The sequence below is a fragment of the Gymnogyps californianus genome, chromosome 13 (assembly GCF_018139145.2).
Source record: "Gymnogyps californianus isolate 813 chromosome 13, ASM1813914v2, whole genome shotgun sequence".
NCBI lineage: Eukaryota > Metazoa > Chordata > Aves > Accipitriformes > Cathartidae > Gymnogyps > Gymnogyps californianus.
The window spans coordinates 19500029-19520051 of NC_059483.1; the positions used below are offsets into that span (position 1 = coordinate 19500029).

Sequence of the window (20023 nt, forward strand, 5' to 3'; positions counted from 1 at the left end):
GGATTAAAATTAAATGGATTTATTAAAATTAAAGTCTCCCTAAGCAGTGTTTTTGAAGGTATTGGAAATATTGATGTTTATTGCTGCAGCTTGGAAAGAACATGGCTATGAGTTGATATCTCTTTAAATTACTACATATTTTTAATTATATAAAGCATGATTGATTCCTGATTGGAAATTGATGGTATAAAAGTTAGTTATCTTCTGGTTTATTCCTTTTATTAACCAGAGCTTACCTGTGGGCATCACTGTAACTGTCCTGCCTGCTCCTCTTCTGAAATTCATTGACCAGGGAGAGCTGAATGCCAGCAACTGCTGCTAACTAACACCTATTTTAGTTTATGTTAATATCTCGAGTTCTACAATGTAATTGCTCAGGTAGTGCTGGAGGTCCTGTTTGTGTGGCCCTTTTGCAGGAGCAACAAAGGACTGAGGCAAACAGCTGGGAAAAGCAAGCACTTTGGCCATCCTGCTTGAATTGCTTGCTGCTATGTGTTTTCACAACCTTAATCAGTTACCAGCAAAATAATGGGCCCAAGACTGAGTTAATGATAAAGGTTAAGGATGTAATTAATGTGGTTTTATTGAAAATAGGTCTTATTTTGAAAATTCTGACTTTATTTTTTGTGATTTATGTATTAGGTAGAGGTAAATATGAAGATGTAATATTGTTGTAATATAACTGTTACTGTAATGTACTGAAGTTGTAATATGGTGCTGCATTCCACTTAATATATCATAAAATTCTTACTAAAAGATTAGATTATACCATGTCATTAGAGCATTTGCTAAAACATTCTTCACTTACTAATTGGCATCTCAGAAAGTAGTTGTAGGTAAAGAATCATCAAATATCTGTTTCCTGTGGGTTTCTTTAGGGCATGTTAGCAATCTCCAAGCTTATAAGCATCTGCTGCAATTTAATTACAATTATTGCTGAATGAGGTTGTGGGATACATAGAGATTGGAGTAATAGTGAGTAACAGGGAGAGTGAAACAGCCAGAGAGCATGATCTGGATTGCTTAGCAAGATAAACTTAAGCAAATAAACATGCAAAGGTGTATAACAAGATGTATGAGTCATGCTTACAGAATTAGGGCCCATTCTGAAAAAAGTAGCAATTCTGAAAATACATCAGTATTTATAATGGACAGGTTGCTTCAAATCAACTCATAGCGTAATGCTGCGGTAAAAAGGATAATATGTGATGTTTGATAAATTACAGTTAGGATTAATAGGGACTTGATTTCATATGTGTGCAATACACATATGTATGTATTTGTATTTATGGTGTAGGTGGTACCAGTACTAGACTGTTACAAAGTTACATTTTTAGAACTGTTCATGAAATGGTGTTGAAAAATCGCACTATGGCTAAGTTCTATAAAACGATTCCAGCACTTTTTCTTGAATTTCTTGGCAGCGTTAAATTGCTTACTTGTTTGGAGAGATATTTGATTACATAATATAATTAATGACAGATATCATTACCCTGTGAGAAATTAGCTTTTCTAAAGGGCTCTTTAACGTACAGAAGAAAGTGTAACAAAAAGCAGCGGCTAAACACTGAAACCAGACATTTCCAAGCTGAGGTTAACCCATGCATTTTTACAGTAGAGTTGAATAGCCTTTTGGAGCAAGCTACCAAAGGAAGTAGTAGTGCATACTCTATGTTTTCATATTTTTCAGGCCAACAGTGGATAATATGCTGGAAAATGTGTTTTAGTCAAATAGATGTTACTGGAATTGATACAGTCATACTGGATAAAATTGAAAGGATCTGTGATGTAAGGGAAATGTAACTAGAAGATTTAATGGTGTGCTTTTGCTTTATTTCAATGAATCTGTAGGAAGAAAATTCTCATCAATACTTAGCGTGTTGTCGCACATCTAGTGAATAAATTACTCTTACTCATCTAATTTATTTGTATACATAAATTCTCTGTCTGTCTTAAGAAATAATATCAATGTCCATGGCTCACCATCCATACTAAGTTTTATTTATGTTGCAGTCTGGCTATACACACTGTTTTTGCTGGTAAAAGAACTGTTTAATTTGATTGATAAGCAGTCCTATCAATTGAATCTTAATGTGTTTGAATTAGTATATTGCTTCTATAAATAGTATACATTGAAGGAGATTGCTTAATTGGTATTCTTGTTACTTTTAGTTTTGAGTGGATTTTAATGAACTTAGTTTTACCGAAGGCAGTATACGCCTCAGCAAGTGTGCCTTAGCCTTTGCCTGAAGTACTTGTAATGTGTTCAAATCCTGTGCTTCATATATTCACATTATTTTAATGTTATTGCATCATGAATATGCATCAACATGATGTTTTCACATGCAGAGTACTTGCTATTAAAAGTCTTCTATGCTATTCCATGTAATTTTATCTAGATCAGTGAGTACTGTTTCATATGCTTTGGGAATTAAAAAAATTATAATACCTAGTGCATCTTTTTTAAAAAAACCTATCTACCTATATTTTTGTGTTGAAGTGTGTACATGAAACTCTTGTTTATTTTTTTTAATATTGTTTGCTTTTTAGTGAGAGGTTTATGGTGAGGTTAAACAAGAACGGAGGCCCCAGGAATCCAGAGAAGATAGATCGAATGTGTGCACTTTTCACAGTACGTGTCTGTTACCTTTCTTCTTCCCTTACAGTAGTATGATTGTAGATGTAGTCACCCTGAGATGAAAAAAACCAATTCTTCCTTTCCAATATATTGAGTAGAATGGAAGCTGTTTCGAAGTTTTGTTGTGATTATAACTAAATATTAACATAAGAAAATGGATGTACTTCTAAATTATTTTTATGGCTAAGTAAATATTCTGAAGTACTTCCTTTTAAGTGCATTTGTTCTTGCTTATAGTTTGAAATTTTGAATATTTTCATTGCATGTACTGTGCTCTTAGGTAACAGGGCACAGGAAGAAGCGGCATTGGCCTAAACATGAAGCAAGGCACTTTTTTCAGAATTCAGGTTAGAAAAACAACTACAACAACACACACAGAAAAACAGAAAATTCTCCAAACAGATTTTTGTCATGGCCCAGTCAAGAGTCCGTGTAGCAGCCCCAGGTAGATGGTGCAGCAGTAGCCTCCCGGGTCGACAGCACAGTGTGTGCGATGGAACAGAAAGACCGGGATGTGCTGCAGAAGCAGCAGCCAAGTTGAGCTACAGAGAGCTGGTTGTAATAAAGGAAACACTGTGACTTCCTAAGTTTCTACAGCAGGTCCGTGCAAACAGCTACCCAGTCCTGATGCAAAGCAGATATGACCAACTGTACCAGCAGTCTTTAACCATCTGTGCCAGAAAGACAGGATAAGTAATATCCATCTGTGGCTCTGACCGGATGATACCTCCGTTGGAGTGAAATAGTCAGCTAAGATTTACTTACTTTTAATTCTTCAGACTCACCTCTCACCTAACTGCCTTCTTGTTTTATGGTTTTGGTTATGCCAAAATAGTAGTTTCAAAACACTCAGGCTTTAATATCCATTCTGCACTGGTCTTATGGTCTGTTAAAAATTACCTCAGAATCATGTGTCAGACCGTGATTTTATCTGTCACTTCTTCTCAGAAAGAATATGGAAATCTAGAGACACTGAAATTTAACAGCTCATCACAGAATAACTGTAAGGAATTTCAGATCCCAAGTGTGATAAACACCTTCCATCGTGACTCACCTTTAGCTAGTGCACATGCTAGAAGCTCTTTGACAGAAGTATTTTTACCTCCAGTGAAGAAAAAAGATGGCAGACAGCTTTGGTATAAGCTTTAGTTCTGGCAGTGAAACCCTCTAAGGTCAGGCAGGGCTGGACACAAATAGGCATGGTTCCCAGCACCATTCCCTTTTCTCCTGTAAGAAAATAGCTGAATTTCTCCTCTTAGGGAACAGAGCATATCTAGTTAGAGGTAAGGCTGCTCAGTTCTGCCTCCATCTGGATATGAGAGATGCAGGTCAATCCAAAAATAGCACTGACATTGATGCTGACATCAGTAGCAGTTCTGGTTTTGGTACCATCAGTGAAGTGCTACCAGCTGATTAAACGTCAGCAGAGATAACAGTGTCTTAGTATTGCCATTGGCACTGATGACTCCACTGTTGGTACCTCAAAACCAAGTATCTTTCTCTTCTAAGAGAAAGGTGGCCAGGGAGCAAGCTTCAGCACCGGTGTCTGGATCGTGCAAAAAGGTTGAGTATAGGATTAAGAATTGCTCTAAGGATTATTCCCAAAAGGCAGCACAGACTGGTTGGTATCAAGTTTGGCACTTTCTGGCCTCTGAGGTTCGTCATTCTTAAAAAGATTTTCACCATCAAACTTCCCCATCTACACTGATGCCACACTACTTAGGGTCATGTAACAACTGTCCTGTTTCACACTGTGTTGTGAACGGTGTGAAACAGTTTTGCTCCGGTGACCTGCAAACCAGTCTTTACACGCTTTCAAAAATACAAAAAGACTAATGATATGCTGTGGCCAGGGGCATACCATAGTTCCGGAAGAGACCTGCTGCATGTTCTGAATGTGGCCAGCCTAGTCTAAAAGAGGCCAGCCCCGAGCATTGCAGACATGCCACTCTACAGCACCTATCCTTCTGACCAGTGATCACTCCCAAGCTACCTTTCTATTTCACTATACAAAAATACTAAGGCTGCTGCAGTATCAGCTCTCCGAGGTGCTTAGACTTGTTGTCTATCACTCTCTCTGGTAGAATGTATACTCTACGTAACAGGAATTATGATAATTGGGAAAATTATCTGTGAAAAAAATTGCACACTTCTGATACGCTTCCAAAATAAGATAGTTCTATGATTTTCAGGTTTGTTCCTGAGTTTGTGTTAGTCTTGACTTTAAATCTATTTATTTATTTCCTCACCCTCCCCCACCACCCCGCAGTATCTTTCTAAAACTTTAATCTTTCCCAGAGGCAAGAAGCCCCATATCTTAGATAATTCAAGGTATCCCTGTCTTTTCCTGCTATCTCTGTTGCTTCTAGGGGTTCAGCTGTCTCCTTGTGTAAGATATTAAAATTACTTAGGTTTTGTTTTTAGATCTGCTGTCATATCATACCAAAGGTGAGAAACGGCTTCCTCTGAAGATTAAAGCTCACTCAAGCAAACCTTAGCCTGTGCATGCTTTAGAAACACTCCTGTGTCTGAATTAAAACATAACTACACAGTATAAGCTTGCTATTTCTGTTAAATACCTTACTCTCTCTGGCTTATGAGGCTGGCAACTGAATTTGGTAAAGCTGTTTAAATAACTAATTAGTGGCAGTCAGGTATCCTTGATTCCACTGTTTTGGGGGTGGTGGTGTTGGTATTTGTTTTTTTTAATGTACAGTTAGACCTTTATAGAAAACAGCATTGTAAAGAACTAACCATTATTATAGAGTAACTCTTTTCCATACCCAATATGGGGGGGGGGGAAATTAGGGGTGATTTTCTAAAAAGCCATTCAATTAGAATTACCATGAAATTATTTTGTTTATCAACCGGTATCACTTAAGAAGCTCAGAAGGATGTGGGAAATAACCCCCCTGTGGATGCAGTGCTAAGAACACCTTTCTGGAAATTGATTTCTTTATATTGCATGCAAGCAAATAATAAATGTAGTTTGTCCTCTTCTGGGTCCTAAGTCAAGTGCATGGATTTTCTGCAAAGAAATTATCTGAAGACTTCCTCACAGGGGTCGGGGTTTGTGATTGTTTGGTCCATGTCATAGTAAGAATTTCTTGCCTTGTAAAAAGCCTCTGCTGTACAAAATCAAATACAAGGCCATCTGGGCCCACATTTTTTGTCTTTTGACTGTGATACAGTATATTTTTTGTGAAATTGAAAAGCGACTAAAGTGTGAACCCAGCAATATGTGCATGCCCTACCATTTTCTGATATTTTGACAGCCGCCCTTTGAAAAAATAGTTCTCTAAATTGCTGTTAATTAGAACTGGTAATCTGATAGTATAATAAAACTCCCCCTGTCAAATCACAGATATTTTCAAAAATCTATTACTGTCTAGAGTATTAAGTACTACCTCCAAGTTTTTTTGCTTTTCGAAATGTATTGTCAGGCACTACTGAGATTAAAACTATGTCAAATCCCTTCTTATCGTGGAACTTCAATTTCTCCAAGACATGCAAGATAAAGCCTACCATATGCTACACTGGTATGTTAGGTGGTGACGAAAGCCTAGAAAGTATGTTCCCTTATTCATGCAGCAGCAAAATAAGACTTGAAGAGAAAACGCTAAGGAAGATTTATATAGCTTAATTCTTTGGCTTCGGAGAGACATGATCTGCTAGCTAGTAAGCATACCAAACAGCATATTTGCAGCTCTCTGCATATGCTGCCCAGGGAAATACAGTGCTCCTTTTAAACAGAGTAAGAAGATACAGCCATGAATTTATTACTTGCCTGCTGTAATTTAGCAGTATAACTCTATTTGACAGGGACTGAAACTTCTTCTTAGAATAAATTCTCTTTATGCCTAGTTCTCCGTCACTGTGCCCAGATTTTATAGTGCTATATGTCACTATAATCTGAACTTCAGTGTTTATGTGCATTGCCATCATAATCTCACTTGTTGAGATTTGGTTTCTCAAGTCACACGGGAAAGAAATTTTCTGTGTGACTTAAAGTTCATGTTTTAGCTTCCAGGAAAATACAATTTTTAATTCGCTAAATTGGTTCAAACTAGGTATGACAGAACTTAGATGTCCACAGTTTAAAATTTCCTCCCCCTTTATATAAAACTTGCATTATTTCCTTTTGCAGTGGTTTTAATACCACTTAGTTGTGGGTTTTTTTAAAAAGAAAAATACAAGATTTTATCTGAATCTGAGACTTTTCCAGTTGATTTTTGCATTGTATTTTCAAAAAAAAAGATAGTATTAGAAGGCCAAGCTACATTTGTGCATAGATGAATCCACCAGTGTTGTTCTCCCCGCACAACTGTACATTTTAGAAGTGACTGTTACTGCTGGGATGGATATCTTTATTCAATTGAAAAGGAAAAAAAAAAAGTGAAGAAACATGAACACATAGCTGTCATCTCAAGTTGTTTGTAAAGTCGTATATAAGGCCCTAGAGCTGTTTTTAAAAAGCCTTATGTTGAAAACATTTTGTACAAACAAACAAAAATTGTTTTAGAATGATGTGAGGTGATGTCAGTTGCTTCAGTGTAAGGGGAGGAGTGAAGTGAACAACAGTGACTGAGCTTAAAACGTTCTTTTTGGATGTTTCTCTTTCACATGCGTACACACTTCACTCACCCTCCCACATTCTTAGGAAGAATACATTAATCATTTTGCGTTTCCAGTTGCTCTTCTCCTGAGAAATGACTGGAGCGATGCCCTTTACATTTGGGGAGAATTTGGAGGCTGTATGGTATAAGTCAGTACATAACAATAAGATGATAGCAGAGTGGCGAAAGAGAGGCACCAGCTGTTGCTGTAGAGCACAAGGAGCCTTTTTGCATCAGAGTCTAAAACATGAATGAATATTCTCACAGTACATATTATCTGTTTAAAATCTTCTTGTCTTGGAGGTTAGTAGCATAAGGAAAACTTGTTGAACAATGCTAATGTTTTTAGGAAGAAATGTTTCTTAGATCTTTAATTAAAAAAAAAGAGGGGGGAATGTCTTAGAAGTTGATCTTTGTTTATGTTATCAGAAAAAAATACAACATGCCAAGGAAATAGCAATTAAGACAGCTTCTAATGTGAATGCAAAATGCCGCAGTAATGAACTATTGAAAAGTACTCTATGCGTATTTTCTTAATTTATTTTCTTTATTATTCAAGGTTTGTCAGGGTCAATAATACTTTTTTGTCTTCATTAGCTTCAGCTTTCCTTTTACTCTTCTGTAGGTTCTCCTTTTCCCATTTTTTGGCTTTTCTTCAAGCTCATTTTTTAAAGTTTTGACCTGCTATTCTGTGACATGGAATTTCAGAGTTTTCATCCATGTATATAATTGCTTGCCATAAAAAATAACTTTTGGGAGATTGTGTTTTGCTAAGCAATTACCTCATCTTGAAACTGAGTTTATTTCTTAGTTTTTCCAATACCCTATCACTGTTTCGAATGTACTAAATATGAGTGACCACCTATGTCACTAAAGTTAGAATGTTTTTAGCCAAATGTGGCCCTTTCCAACTACCATGCTCCCCAAATAATCCCTTGGTGTGTTTCAGCAGTTAGAATGGAGCAGAGAGCATTTCCAGTCAGCAGTTTGCATGCAGCTTACCCTGCTTTTGGACTTTTCAGAAGGTTAGCTGTAAACTAGCTGCCCTTGGCTCCCATCAGCTCATACAGATAGAGCCTGTAGGTTCTGTGCATGGTTGAGACACTGCCTTGCTGTTTTCATAATGTAATGAACATATGTGAAACAGGATTAACGCTGCACATTTAAAAGCATTAAAATAAACCATGTCTCTGAGTCTTCTACCTTTTTTCCCCTTCAGACTTTTGCGTGCTCTGAGGAATTGCACCTATCCACCGGTAAAATGGAGATTAGTTCAAAACGCACTTGAAGATTTATCTAAATTCTGACAGTCATGCTGCAAATTTTTTCTAGAGCCATCATGTGAGACTGAGACTACACAATGAGAAGTCAAAAGCCAAAAAAGGAAAGCAGAAGCAAAGGAACAGGGTTAGGGACAGGTCTGGGACCTGCAGTCAGGGGATGGGGTGAAGGAAGCCAGAATGGTTTGCAGCTGAGGTAACTCAGGGGTTTAAATTTACTATGTAAATTTAATACAGTCTAATAATGTGTTTGAATTAAGGATGAAATGAACATTTTAAATGTTTGCCAGAATTTTGATACAGCATCACTAGTCAGTGGAGTCAGAATCTTTAATTTCTTTTCCTTTTAAAGAACATTCCAACCAAATATGATCCTTCTATACTTTATTTTTCTTGTCTGAAAATTAGAAATAATAATACTTTCTCTTATTTAAAGATGGAGGAGCTAAATGAATGGAGAGTAATACTGTGTAGTCCTTATTGTTGTTCGTGGGAGTTTTGCAGGCATTTATTTTGGAAGTGCAATGTGTTCTTTTTTAACGTCTATATTTTTTCCAATCTTTTAGGATCTCAGCAGCAAGGACATGAAGAGAGATTTGTACATAGTTGCACATGTAATTCGAATAGGTACAGTATGATTTAATGCTTGAAATATATATAATTAACAATGTTTTTACAGTATTTTTAAATGTATGTTTTAATTAACTGACATTATAATGATTTAACCAGTTAGAAAACTCAGTCATAGACCGTGCCTGTCTGCTGAGGTTAATATTCAGACCATATGTAGCTAAGTGTTATAAAGTTATTGATGACTGTTTAACAGTGACTATTTTTTTTTCTCAGTCTGAAACAAAATACTTGATTAAACACCACATTTAGGGGAGGAGGGAGGAACTAAAAAGGCTTTTTGTTTAATGTTCCAAAATTTCAAATGAGGTCTTTTTGCTGATGATAGATAGCTAGTTTACAGGGCAAGACATCAGCATACCTGGCCATTCACATCTAGTAAATCAGAGGCTGTTAGACAAATATATATAAAGATGTGTTTTCTGCTGTAGGAGTCTGCGGTGCTTCCAAGAACGCACGCTTGAGTTGAGGGAGATGCCTATAAAACATAAGAGCAGGGAAGCTGTCACACCTGACAGGTGTTCTTTCTACCTGCTGATGCCAAAAAGGAGCATTAGCAGCAGTACCTGCCTGCTGGAAGCCTATCAAGCTTGCAGCCCAACATTCAGCAGCATACACTTGCTTCTTTCCAGGTTCTCTTGGCTGCTCGCATAGAGCTATCCAAAGGAGAGATCTGGATGCGTAGCGCCTAGACCTGACCCTGCCCAAGAAAGCCCACCCTTGCTAATTCGCTTGACTAGTCACCCTTTATAGAGTGGGTTTCCCTGATTATTCGTAGGCCAGGCTAGGCTTCTTTTATTCTTTTTGAGATTTGCAGAAGCAAGACTGGAAAGTGTTTATGATTGAAGTTGAATTTAGAACGTGTCTTATATGGTATAGTGCAGTGCTCCAAGTAGTTCATGGAGAGCTAGATGAATTTTTTTTAGCCCAGCAGTGTGTTTAAGTGAAGTGACTATATGACTTTTGGTATGTGAATTAAATTGCTAGAATCTCTTTGAGATGGAAGGTGTTGGATAGAAAAAAGCTCTGGTTAAAAAGGATATAATTAGTTAGTAACAGGGAGTTAAATGGTTCTAAATTATGAATGTGTGTACTTTCACTGAGAAATTAGCAAGTAAATATTTTACCTGTGTTAAATATAACTTATTTCAAATATTTAGGCCTAAAAGGTTAATAACATATAGTAGGAATAACAGACAGTCTCTTCAGTTATATTATTCTAAACAACTGAGTAGTGCACTGTCTTTCATGTTTTTCAGGTTTTCAGTTAACTGAAAAATGGCTAGGTAGTGTTTGCAATGAAAGGGTATTTAACCCTATTTCCAGCCCATTCACTACTAGCATCCATTACCAGCCACAGATACCTTTTCTGAAGTACAGAAGGTCTAAACAGCTTAATAAAACTATAGCTTTGTTGTGTTGTCCTGTGAATGACACAGGACAATAAGTCATAAATATGTTAGAAGGATTGGTTTTTCGTTATCTGACTTCACTGTGTCATAAAATGTCTAAAAGTTAGAATTACTCTGTATCACTTGAGATGATAAATGAAGCTTGTAGAAAGATATGCTGTAGTTCAAGCTCAGATTTTTAACCTTGATGCAAGAAGTGCTGGACAGATTATTATGTGTAATGTTACAAGATGGCTTAGATTATCATAGTGATTTTTCTGGTTTTGGCATTTTTTTCTCTATTAAACTGCTTTAACAATAGGAAGTTAATCACTGAGCAGCTTTGTACCTCAGAATTCTCCTTTATGCGCTCCAAACATGATAAATGACACAGTATATAATTAAAGCAATTGTATAAAGTGAAAATTTGTGTAAATACTGGACTATAATGGAAGGACCACAGTGAATCTCTGTGTGGATGCAGAGAGGTGAGTACAAGCCGTATTCTTGGCTCATTCAACAGATGATTTGTAGTCAGCCCAGCTGGATGCAAATATGTGTCATGGAGCTGCAAATCAAAGATGGCCAGACATGACGCTGTTCCCTTTGCCCTTGAGTGTTCTGTTAGCTAAATGGGGTGATATGCCTTAATCAAAGTAGCCCAGTGGGTCAGGTAGGTTCAAATGGACCTCTGGATTTGAAACAGTATAAGAAGAAAAAAGAGTGAGAAGTTGTGGTGGGTTGACCTTGGCTGGACGCCAGGTGCCCACCAAGCCGCTCTGTCACTCCCCTCCTCAGCAGGACAGGGTGGGGGAGAAAATAAGATGGAAAAAAAACCTCGTGGGTCAAGATAAAGGCAGTTTAATAAAGCAAAGGCTGCACGTAGAAGCAAAGGAAAACAAAAGATTTATTCTGTACTTCCCATCAGCAGGCGATGTCTAGCCACTTCCCAGGAAGTAGGGCTTCAGGACACGTAGTGGTTGCTCCGGAAGACAAACATCATAGTAACAAATGCCCCCTCTCCTCCTCCTTTCTCTTAGCTTTTATTGCTGAGCAGACATCATATGGTATGGAAAATCCCTTTGGTCAGTTTGGGTCAGCTGTCCTGGCTGTGTCCCCTCCCAAGATCTTGCCTACCCCCAGCCTACTGGGTGAGGCGGGAGGAATCTTGGAGAGACAGCCTTGATGCTGTGCGAGCACTGCTCAGCAATAGCCAAAACACTGGTGTGTTATCAGCGCCTTTTCTAGCTACCAGTACAACGCACGGCACTATGAGGGCTGCTGTGGGGAAAATTAACTCCATCTCAGCCAGACCCAATACAGAAGCATAGGAAAGACTGCAAGCTGTAGTTGAAACTTACTGTAGGTATGCATACTCAGAGGGATAATAGAACAGAATAGACAGAATGGCTGCATGTGAATCTCTAATGTTTTAAATTTCTGTTAATTTTAGGTCGCATGTTGCTAAATGATTCAAAAAAAGGGCCCCCTCATTTACACTATCGCCGCCCCTATGGCTGTGCAGTATTGAGCATCATGGATGTACTTCAGTCAATCTCCGAAATAAAAGAAGAAAAGGATTTTGTTCTCAAAGTTTACACGTGAGTAACTCCTAGAATGAAAAGAATTAGGAAAAACACTTTGTATATGTTGGATGATGAGATACTAAAGTGATATTAAATATCAAGGTGCCGTAAACTGCATTTGCTGCTTTATCCTCCTCACAAGGTAAACTAGTGCTGTTGGCACTGGTTTTTGCTCCTTTATTATTCCAGAAGCTCATAGAAACGAATGCATATTATCACAGATGTTTCAGGTATGGGAAGCGCTTCAGAAATTATTGAATATTGCCCAACAGAAATTATTGAATATTGCCCAAATCTATGTGACATGCAAAGCTGCACTTTTATTAATGTGATTTATTTAAAATCTGCTAAGCTCAAAACCAAAGAAATATGCTGTATTTCACCTGATGAAGGGAGTACTTACTCATGTCACATCTCCTATTCCTTATCAGTCATGGTGACCAACAAAAGAAGTAGAAAACAACTGAAGTCAACAGTGTGTGACTAAAAAACTCAAAACAAGTCAACATTTTCTGAGCAAGAATCTGTCTTCAGTTATTTGTGATTTTGAACTTTGAACTAACAAATTCTTATTATGAAATGTGGTCTCACAGTTGTAATAGAGAGGCCACAGACAAACTGTCTGGAGACTGCAGGGAATATTTAAATCTCTTGTCAGTGAGGATAAATACTGGCAAGATCTGCTCTGCAGATGGGCTGAGATACAGCTGACATTACTTTGCAGTCTGTGGCCACTGTTCTGAGTAATGAGATAATTTGGAGGGGCTATAGAACTTTGTTATTCTTTGAGAAGTGCATTCAGCAGCAGAAAATCTGACATTCAGGGGAAACTATAAATGAAAAAATGGCTTTCACTGTTCACTGAAAGATTCTTGGATATCTCTTCATACATTAGAAATCTGTGAGTCCAAAGAAGTGTCTCCCAGAGTCAGCTCTTCCATTCTTCTTTTGCCAACAGTTACGAAAACTGTAGCAAAAATATCAAGTTATAGGGAAGAAAATGGTCATCTTTCTTCTCTTTGTCAATAAAATCTGGATAATCTTGGCATTTTGTCACCATTCGGTTTCAGCTTATCTCAAACCAGTGGTTCTTGGTTATATAGTTTATGTTAATATTGGCCTTGTAGATACGGTGTTAGTATATTGCAACTGCAACATTTTGAATGCTTACAGTAATGGAACATTCTGAATATCAGATTTCTGTTTTGATGCCCTTTTAATGCATCTTTAGCTTCTTATTCACTGAAAAATAGGAGAGAAAAAACTTGTAAAATACTGGACCTCTCTATTTGTCAGTGACAAAGTCATGCAGCCAGTTAGAGCAATCCAAAGTCCTAGTACTATGATCAAAAAAATCACAGGATAGAGAGCTTACCTTTTCTTCCTCTTAATCCAAAGTGTTTTGTTAATATGGATCCCCTTCACACCGCCCAAAGTACCAGCTGTATCTGCCGAAATGTTTAAGTAGGTTTATACCAGCTGTTCTTCACATCTGCTTCCCCACACCCTTTTTCAACATCCACACGCAGCCATTACTGCCTTCCCAGAGAGAAAGTAGAGCCCATAACAGAATTCAACTCTGTAATCAGATGCTTGTGATTTTTTATCACTATTATCATTCACTTGGGTTGTTATAAGTCTTGTACATCATTATTTTATGTCACTGCTGTTTGGAGTGTTCTCTGCAAACCTCCAACAAAAATCTTCAGAAAGGAAAATGGATATATCTGAAAGGCACCAGCTTATCCCTTTTGCAGCTTTAATAGCTGTTGGTCTTCCATGACAAAGTTTTCACAGGTTTATCTGCTTGCATCTTCTCTTTGCACATTCTTTTAGCTAACCTACCTTTTCTTGCTTTGTAGACTAAAATTGAAATGGCAGATTTTTGTCCTTTGTAAGTTTAAAATTGTATATGAATGCTTAAACAGCACTGAACTGATTTTCCTACCTGCTGCTCTCATTTTGATTATTGTTAAAAGGCCAACCCAAAACCATCATAGAGATGAAATAAGGATGGAGGTGTAATTGTCTTTTTAAAGGAGCAGTAAAAAACATTATTTTTGTACGCTATCTGGCTAAAGCTAAAGCTTACAGCTGCCACAAATGAGGCAGTCAGCATACAGCCAGAAAAGCCTTTTCACAGGGAGAAGTTGGAAAAAATTTGAGAGACTGAAAACCTAACAAAGGCTGAAACAAATACACAGTGCTTCAATGGAGACTTTTGCTGGATCCACAAGAGAGAATGCTTATGGGGAAAAAAAAAAGTATCAGTTTACTTCTCCAGTCTTTCTCAGCTTGCCTTATTATTGTTAAAGATTTATGTCTGAAAAGTACTTCTTTCTCACAATCCAGGTTTTCCTGTTTGTTAATCCTGCAGTCATGTTATAATCTTACTAAGAGGATATAGTACCACAGCTCTAGTTATAAGCTCATTATGTAAAAGCATGAAGATTTACTTTTATAATTCTTTTTAATAATATACATGTCAAATATTTAAAAAGTGAGATGGAAACTAAATTCTCGATCCTTTTTTTTTTCTGAGATCACTTGATTTCATATTTTTATATGAATTTTTAATGAAAATTTTGGCTCATTGAACATTAGTCTTTGTGTCAATCTTCCCATTCCCCTAAGAACTTCATGTATTTCTCTTCATATTATCTTTTTCAGTTTTACTTTTTGTCCTATTTTCTCTCAATCCTTTTTTTTTCTCCTTCTCCAGCACTAGCTCTTAATGTGGTGTATTGCCTGAATGCCTTTCCATTTTGATATTCAGTTGTTGCTATTTGCCCAGCTGGACAAGAGCGTACATTGCATTCCTGTCCCCATCTGTCTGACATCGGGGTCTGATGTAGTATGGCAAACATTCCAAATGGTAAATTTACTGTAGAACCAGCCAACCTGAAAAGGTGATGGATGGCTCAGGAGAAAATTCTTATTTAAACGAGAAATACATTTTGTAATATATTTGGTATTTAGACAAGTAAAATGTTAACACAATAAAATGCATTACAAGCAAGTGTTTTCAGGCCAGCATTTCAAACTTGGGAGAATATTCTTCTTTGCATTCAGGAAATGTAAAGTGCAGCTTACATTGGTAGTTGGTACAAAACTAGCTTTAAGCTATCTTTACAGTCCATTGATTTTGGAATAACTTTGTTCCAGGTTAATTCGCAGGCATAAATCATTGGAGGCTGAAATCTATTTTAACTTGCGCTCCAGAGGCTGGTACAGCAACTAAAAAATTATCAGAGGCTAGCAATTTTCTGTAGGCTCAGCCTCAGGATGGAGGATGGTATAGAATTTGTCCTATAGGTTATCCCTCTACTTTAAGGAGAATATTATTTGCAGTAGGAGAAATGACTTTTAATGTCTTGGCCATGCAAAGATGATTATTATTTTTTCCTGACAAGTAAGCTGAATATTGGTTAAAGTTCTGAGTTAGCATGGAACACCACAATTATTGAAAGGGTTTTGTACTGTCCATTAAAGTCTTAGCTCTGTTGTGTTTTGGTTGTGAGAGATTGTTTTGGGGAGAGCAAATATAGTCAATTTGCCATACTGTTAGGTTCTGGAAGGTCACTTCAGTGCTGACCTGTCTTTAGTTACTGTGTGGATATCTGATCTCTCCTCCCAAAAAGGATATAGTAGCTACAAAAGGTATGGAGTAGAGCAACTAAAATGTTTAATGGCATAGAGTCGCTTCTTTATGAGAGAGATTGAGAATGTGGGGAGCTTCAGCTTGAAGAGGAGAAAAGTGGTGGTGGGAAGGGATACGACCAAGACTGACAAAATCGTGGTGGAGGGTGAACTGTTGCCCACAGAATACAACAGTACAAGAATTAGGGATGCCTAATGAAATTGCTAGGGGATGACATTAAAAAAGATGGAAGAAAGTACTTCTTTAGAAAGCAGGTAATGATCTTCTGGGTTGTACGGCCACAGGATGTTGTGAAGACAGGCAGTATTAGCAGGTCCGAAGGGGATTAGACAAGTTTATGAACAACAGGTCCGTAAACAGAGGAATAGGAACAGACAGGGATGCACACTCTAACATCCCTAATCCAGCAACCTCAGGGCAGGGTGCATGAGCCTGGCTGCTCAGGTACCTTGCCCAGGTAGTATCTCCTATTGCCAGTATGGGAAGCTTTTTTTTTTTATGTTCATGTTTTCTTAACAGTCAGCTGAGATGTCTAATACCTAAACCCACTGCAGTGAAAGGAGGAATGTTGAGATAGGTAGAGCTAAGGTTTCAGGTGGGATAATCCCAATCTAACTGCACCAGATAACCTAGGAATACAGGAATACAGCCTGATCAGCGTTTTAATTAAAAGAATACTTTTGGATAGCATGCTGGGAGGAAGTAACTCTTAATGGTTTTTCTCCATTTTTTCCTTTTTTACTGTCTGTACTTTGTGTTTCATTTATTCCAAGTTGTCTGTGTTCCTTTTGCTTTTATAATAATCAACATTTGCGGGGGGTGTCAGTAAGTGTGCCCATAACAGGCTTTGTGGGTTATCTCGTTATTCTTGGCAGTATATAGTTTTGTAATACTGAAGCTGTAGAAGATTACCAGCTACTACTTGTTTTAGATAGCCTTAATTCCTTTTGCCATACTATTCTTCAGTTACGTAATGCAGCAGCCAAAAAAATCCCTACTGCCTTCACAGTAGCTGGTTCGTTTCTTACCCTGATTTTGCCGACATTATGTACTCCTGGGGGGAAGCAAAAAAAGGGGAAAAATGTGAATATGCTTGGGAGAAGTTTTACAAAGTGACTTATTTCTCAAGACTCCTGTCTTGCTAGGAGCTGAAGGCTTATAGTTTTTGTTTCTTTTCTTTTCTCTTTTCTCTTTTTTCTTTTTTTTTCCACTTTTAAGAGTTAATAGGACAGAAATAGGAGAAATAAGATTCACTATTGCTGCTGAGTTAAAAATTGCTGACTCTATGGGGAATCTTTAAATTTTGCAGTTGTGATTTAAATAAAGCACAATTGAATTTAAAAGGCAATTAGATTTGATCAACATACTGTTTCTTCTTTTTTTCTTCCTTTTTTTTGTTTTTTAACCAATAGCACTGTTTGTGGTAAAGGTTCCATTTTTGTTTTTCAATCAGATTATTATACTAGTAAAATTTTCATTTCAGTTGTGCTTACACTAGTGTAAAGTACTTCATAACATTTATAGCATGTCCCTTCATTATGTGGTAACAAGCTATAGCACTGACGGCACTTTTTTCCTGGTATGATTCTGTTCAAGCTTAGTGAGTTTAGCAGGTTGGTTATACAGCTGTATGTATACTAGTGCAAATAAAGTTGTGCGACTTTGATGTTAAGACAAATAAGAATCCTAATTCAGGTTGATAGGGACCTCTCTAGTCCAACCCCCTTCTCAGAGCAAGGCCAGCTATGAGATCAGACCAGGCTGCTCAGGGCTTTATCCGGTTGCGTCTCGATAACCTCCAAGGATGGAGACTGCACAGCCTCTCTGGACAACCTGTTCCAGTCATGCTTGACTGTCCTCGTGCAAAAGCTTTTTCTAATATCCAGTCTGAACCCTTCTTGTTTGTGTTTATGCCCGTTGCTTTACAGCATCTCACTATGCACCGCTGCAGAATCTGGCTGGCTCTTTCGTCTTAATAACTGCTTGTAGGTCTTGGAAGGCTGCTGTTAATGTTCCCCCTCTTGCCTTGTCTTCTCCAGGCTGAAAAAGCCCAGGTCCCTCAGCCTCTCCTCCTACAGTACATGTTCCAGCCACCTGCCCGTCCACAGAACTCTCTCCAATTGTCTGTTTTGTATTGGACAACCCAAAACTGAGCACAGTATTCTAGATCCAGACTAACAACTGCCAAGTCTTTTCCCAGCTGACAATAGAAACATATAAACAAATATTAGTTAAAATATTGGTATGTTGTGTAAACAGTAATTTACAAAATATAGTTCTGAATATATCTTATCATTGGAGAAAGTTTTCTCTAATGGATATAGACTCTGTCTTTGCTTTGTGAAAAGGTTTGGGAAGTTCACTAAACATACAGCATGGCTTACTTTTTGTGGGAGTAAGATTTTGGGTTGAATAAAAGTTGCAGGATGAAAAGAGACCTGAAGTGTACAGATAGATATAAAATGTGATGTAATAATGTAGCTCAGTAAGTATTTATATACACATAGGGATTTTTTATTTTCCAAAATGGTAAGTAGAAAAATGCTTCAGGAGTTGCAAAACCTATATGATACGTACATTTTGGTCCCTACTTTTGTCTGAATACCTGAGGTTTGTTGTCTTTGAATAAGTAAGGTAATACTGAAACTCTATGAAAGAGCTTAGGCATTAGTTATTGTCTAGAAACAAGGAAACTTACTGAAACTGAAGCTCTGCCTGTATCTGCTGAGGGCCTGATTGTATAGGCAGACCCAGGAGACCTCTAAAGGTGCTGGTGACACTGAATCCGGTGCTAAACACAACAGCCATAGTCACTTTCATTAAAAACACAGCTCACAAGAGAGAAGATTATATGGCTCATCTTTCATGTAATAGCTTAATAAAGAGGGACACTTGCATTTTTTGCCTTTCTCCCTCCCCAGTCTAATGTCTCTCTCTCATACAATGGGACAGTAGCCTATGGACTCCGAACATGGGGCTTGTTTCTTTGATTTCTTTCTCAGTGGCACTGCAATTCTTGCATTTTTGGCTTTGGATCGTAAACAGAAGTGTGGCACTTCTGACTCAGGTGCTCAAGATCCAGAAAGAGGCAAGCATCCAGGTGTGCTCTTGTTCTGTTTCCTGCTTTGCTGGCTCACATGATGATTTTTTTGTGGGTTATCGTTAAAGGAATCTGTATTTCTCCGTGACTGGAAAGGAAACTGAAACATCTGCTTCTGGTGCTCTCAGCAATCTCTGTCACAATGTAATTTCCAAATGCTGCAGTGTTCCTAATTTCTCTCTCCAGAATCTTGCCATCAGAGTAATGAGAATATCTCCAGAGCTATAGATATAGTGATTTACAGAGGATTTTTTTTTTTTTAATGTTGCTCCACTTCAGAATATTTATACATAAGGCATGGAATGGAGCAGTAAGAGATATTGGTTTTGACTTTCCACTACACAGTTACACAGTCTGATTTTATTGCGATGGAATAGCATCATGCTGCAGCAGAGAGCGTAGCCCATTCTTTGTTATATTCATATCTTCTTGTTGTCTTTATAATTCTCATTAACTTCTGTTTTGAAGATAATATATTTCAATTTAAGGAAACAATCCTGAGAAGGGTTAAGAATGGAGGAGAGAATTGGAAGTTAGCCGTAAAAAAAAAACCAAACAAACAGAAGGAAACTCTCATGTAAGTGCATGCAATGTCCTGTGATTAGTCTAAAGTCTCCGAAATTGCGAAGGGCATCAGAATGGTGATGGGAGATGTTAGGAGCTGTGGAATCCAGCAGCCCGACAGAGGTGAGGCTGCCACAGCTCCCTGCCCCCAGGTCCAGCCAGGCACAAGGCTGAGCCTGCATCCCACATGTGTACAGACACACAGTACATACGCATACAGCTGGCCACGCAGATCAACACAGGCAGAACGTACACACTCATACAAACACGTACAGCACCAAAGGCCTCATCCTGTCTTCCTCTCTGGTTTATCAGGGTAAAAACTTGTTAGTGGAAAACATACATACATACATATACGCACTACAGATGCCTCCAGTCCGTGGTTTTAGACGTGCAGTTCAGGCACAAGGCACGGCCAGACAAGCATACTGGTAGCAACTATTTACATATGAACGGGCCATTTTATACCATTATCCCTCTGTTTCCCTACAATTCATATTAAGTCTTGAACAATCCCAAAATGCTCTTCCCCAGCATCCCCTTATGAGTCCTGCATC

General features: G+C 37.9%; 1 protein-coding gene across 1 annotated transcript in view; it reads left to right on the top strand.

The window, feature by feature from the left end:
• Positions 1-20023, top strand: part of DOCK3 (dedicator of cytokinesis 3) — a 206776-nt gene that overhangs the window by 97754 nt on the left and 88999 nt on the right. Inside the window, 3 exon segments of the mRNA XM_050904891.1 lie at positions 2551-2632; positions 9101-9161; positions 12009-12156. Of these exon segments, the coding sequence (XP_050760848.1) occupies positions 2551-2632; positions 9101-9161; positions 12009-12156 (291 nt within the window).